This window comes from Sinocyclocheilus rhinocerous, unplaced genomic scaffold, assembly GCF_001515625.1.
Source record: "Sinocyclocheilus rhinocerous isolate Xijiao unplaced genomic scaffold, SAMN03320098_v1.1 scaffold926, whole genome shotgun sequence".
Taxonomy (NCBI): domain Eukaryota; kingdom Metazoa; phylum Chordata; class Actinopteri; order Cypriniformes; family Cyprinidae; genus Sinocyclocheilus; species Sinocyclocheilus rhinocerous.
In genome coordinates, this window is record NW_015648536.1 from 343,543 (window position 1) to 347,855 (window position 4,313).

At 36.3% G+C, this 4,313-nt stretch overlaps 1 protein-coding gene across 1 annotated transcript in view; it reads right to left on the reverse strand.

Annotated features, from left to right (window-relative positions):
• dnah10 (dynein axonemal heavy chain 10) overlaps positions 1-4,313 on the reverse strand; it is a 33,539-nt gene that overhangs the window by 11,714 nt on the left and 17,512 nt on the right. Inside the window, 12 exon segments of the mRNA XM_016514488.1 lie at positions 116-280; positions 473-566; positions 1,046-1,218; positions 1,301-1,561; positions 1,649-1,801; positions 1,905-2,050; positions 2,708-2,827; positions 3,006-3,222; positions 3,307-3,438; positions 3,589-3,711; positions 3,797-3,932; positions 4,040-4,198. Of these exon segments, the coding sequence (XP_016369974.1) occupies positions 116-280; positions 473-566; positions 1,046-1,218; positions 1,301-1,561; positions 1,649-1,801; positions 1,905-2,050; positions 2,708-2,827; positions 3,006-3,222; positions 3,307-3,438; positions 3,589-3,711; positions 3,797-3,932; positions 4,040-4,198 (1,879 nt within the window).

Here is a 4,313-nt window from a genome sequence, read left to right on the forward strand (position 1 = left end):
TACATACATACATACATATATATATAACTTGAATGCAATGTATGCTTCTTTGGATAAAATCATCTGCCAAGTGCATGAATGTAAATGTAAATAAAACATGAAGACATCTATGCACCTGGAACAGAGCTTTGGATGCATCATAGTCCAGTATATCCTCATGAACTCTTGGCTCAGACTTGAGAGCCGTTCTGTAATCTCCAAACAGAATGGGGTCTCTCATGGCTGAATCGAGGTCTGATCTGAAGTGCTCTTCAATCAGATTCTTTATATGCCCCTGGACCTATAGAGAGGAAAGTCATGGCATGTTACAATAATTGTGTAGTTTAAGATGGAGACAATTACAGGTTTTTGTAACATGCTACTTTTTAAAAATAATTATTTAAAAATATTTTCTATAAATATTACAGATATATTTATATATAGTATTTATAGAAGTTATTACATTATTATAAGCTACAGGAAGCAAGCATACCGTAATTTTGTCAGTTTCATTGATAAGTCTGTCATGGAAGACTCTTAAGCATTCATTTCTCCATACTCGGACAAACTGGGTGACTGTACAGAACCTGGTGAGGGAGTTAACACATGCTTATTATTAAAATAAACTTGTCACAACCTGGTCATAAAAGACACTGCATAGTGTTGAATAGTGAAGCATAGTGGTAGAGTATTAAATGGTATAGAGGGGTATAGAGCAGTGGTTCTCAACCTATTTGAGTATAACACTCAAAGGCTCCCAATATAATATAATATTAACATAACTTTAACTATAATAAATCTATTAACTATAATATATTAACAGAAACTAAACAATACTTAAAAAATAGCTATTGAGAGTAAAAAAATAAATATTTCAGTTTACATCTTGATTGTGTTTTTATTAGCATTTTCTGTATATTAGATTTGTTTCAATATATTAATAATATCATTAAAATTAATTACATTAGATTAATAACAACAACAACAATTATTATTATTGCAAACATCAAACTATAAAGAACTTCCTCAGTTTTTTCTAATTTATTTGAATTATGAAACTCTTTACCTTTCAGGATTGGTCAACGTCAAGCCATGGTAGACTCTGGAGAGATCTCGCAGGTTAAAGATATAGTGGAACTTGGAAGGTGTTGGCGGTAGGTCCTTAATTATGGTTTTGTACAACTCCAGAGTACAGAAGGTTAACTTGTCACAGATGTTTTGAATGCATTCCTCAAAGGACTAAATATACAATAGTAAAAATTATGATTAAAATCTTTCATTTCATTTGTTCTGATATTGGGAGCTGAATTATTTCTCACACCTTGGTGTGTCCTTTAAGAATAGAACAGTAGATGAGATGCAGGGACTCCTCCTGAGGAAAGGGGATGTTGAACACACTAAAAAGAGAGATGAATCGAGGGTCCACTTCATTCCTACCGCCCCCTGCCTTTCCCATGGCTGCAATGAAGCCCAAGTCCTTTATGAGTTTATAGTTAAGTTCCTTTCCTCTGTCATACATGCCTCCCCTGTCCAACAGCAGCTTTAGAAGAGCTATAGGCTGCTGAGTGCCATATTCATCCACCTGAGATCAAACAAATGTGAATCCATAATGAGCAGTGAGGTGAAAGTTCAGTTTCTGATATGACCTATGGTATAAATCCATTCTTACCCTTGGCATGTTGAGGTCATCCATAAACACAAGGAGCCTTTTGCCCATTGGAGGACCATACGTGTCCTTGGTTCTCTTTTCAACACTTGCCTCCAGAGTCCTCTGCAGGTCCATAGATGTTGTTCTCGACGAGAAACTGATGATCATCATTATCTGGGAAAAGGTGCATCTTGTTATCCTGTGTATTAAGGTCAACTAGAGTGCATTATTTTTTATTTTTAAACAGCTTGTGTGATAGTCACGGCAATGGACTTACAGTTGTATCTGTATTAAGATTACTCAGGAAGTTCTGGATGGTGGCAGTTTTAGAGGTGCCAGACTCTCCAACCAGCACCACTGGCCTTTTCACCTTCACCATCTGTTCCAACAGCCAATTAGCACGAGTGGTGTCCACTGTCGGGACTGATAGAGATTAATGGATGAAGCAAGACTTCAGTGAAGCATACTGAATAAAAAGAAATACACTACCAGTCAAAAGTTTGGAATCGTTAAGATTGTTTTTAATGATTTTAAAAGAAGTCTCTAATGCATATGTTGAAAAGTTTTTGCTGCTTAAAATTTTATAGAAAGCGTGATTTATTTTTTTAAGATTCTTTGATAAAGAGAAAGTTCTAGTAACAAAAGGTTTTGGTAACATCTTAAATGTCTTTATTGTCAATGTATTCAAATTTCAACAAAAAAATTAAGCAAAAACTGTTCAGTGTTTATCATAATAAGAAATGTTTCTTAAGCAACAAATCAGCATATTAGAATGATTTCTGAAGGATCACATGGCACTGAGAACAGGAGTAATGGCTGCTGAAAATGACTCTTTGCCATCACAGAAATAAATTACATTTTAAAATATATTAAAGTAGAGAACAGTTATTTTAAGCTGCAATTATATTTCACAATATTATTTTTGGTGGTGAGCATAAAAAACATATTTCAAAAACATGAAAAATCTCAGTATTTCCAATCTTTTCACCAGTAGTGTAGATTAGTAGAGAGAAGGAAAAAAGTTTAGAGAGAAAGGGACAGAAACGCAAAGAAGAAGCGAAGAGAAGTAAGCTGCTTTACCAAGGATGTCAATGAATTTCATATCAGGGTTATGAATGTATTTTGAGACCATGGAGCTCCAGGGAACCCACTTCTTTTGGGTTCCATCAAAATGAAAATCATAGAGAGTTGGCAAGTAAACTGCAAAATTAAATGAAAGATTAAAAATAAATTAATTACACAATAAGAATACATTATTAAAAATTATAAAATTATGCATGCAGTTTCAGGTGTGGTAAGAAACACTTATATTTCTTTAATTCACCGCTATTACCAAGCATGGCAAAAAATATCATTTTGGACCCTGCTGCCACCTCACCTGGAATCTGTCCAGGGCCAGCAAGCACCTTCTCATCATGAACACTATTCAGAGAGGACAACTTTTTTATGAGCTCGTCAAACTTCTGTCGGCCTTTGTCCAGAAGAGAAGCCCCAAGCGAACAGTAGAGTGCCTCTAGAAAATAACACTCCAGCTCCTCAGAAATGAAGTCCTCATTCTCCAGTAGAGACTCCAGCATCACAGACAACTGCATCACCTAAAGGAAAAAAGAGGATTGTGCTACATGCTATAAAGGTCCCTTACACTGTAGCGCTGTTCAGGTCTCTACTGACTCGCTCACCATGTTTAAATCTGTCTGTGGGATCACAGTCTTCAGTTTCTCTGTCTGTTTACCATCAACTATACCATCCACTATCATATCAATGGCACTTGGTACATACTTTTCAAACAGTCTGCGGAGATCTGCCTGTTCCTGTTAACACAGCAAAGGCACGTTGAAAATATAATCTTGAATATCACTAATATATATATTTTTTAAAATACAGCTCTCAGCCTTCTTGCTTGAAGAACTGCCAGTGGAAATTTTGAGGCTAAGTTAAGGGCAGCATAGAAATAGTCTTACTTTGAGGGCTCTGCTGATGACCCATTTTTCCCAGTAGGGAGCATAGCGAAGGTTTTTGGGGTCCACAAACACCATTCCACAACGAGAAACAGTAGCAGGGGAAGCATACTGCAGATCTCCAACCTAAAACACATCACATATGTTTGCAAGCCTACAACAGTTACATTGAGTTCTTTTACTTTGACAATATGAAGGGTTTACATGATACCTCAAAGAGCAGAGCACAGTGGCTCTGTAGGCGGATTCGCTCTCCATTAGCCAGCGTGAGAAGCTTGTTATCATCCATGACTGAATTCATGTTCTCCACCCATAGAGCATCCACATCTCCATCAAACAGGATATACCTGTGAAGCCAAGCCAGGGTTATGGTAGAATTCTGTTCAGTTACATGACTTTGATTTAAAATAGATGTATTGTAGATGAAATATTCATTATAAGCCTTGACTTTCACCTCCTTTCTTTTTTGTCTGTGGGTTTATTGATGTCACGGAATATGTTAGATAGTATCCCATCAGTCCAATCTCGGGTGACCGGATCCAGGATTCCATACAGCTCAATCACACTCATCGCTTTAGGGTTCAGGCTGTACATTTTGGTCAGCAGGCCCAACCTACAGATAAAATTTAACAGTTATGTGTACTTGCCTGGGAGAACAACTTGTTTGTGAACATGTAGCAGAATTTCTAGACATTCTGTGTATATACTATATATATATATATATATAT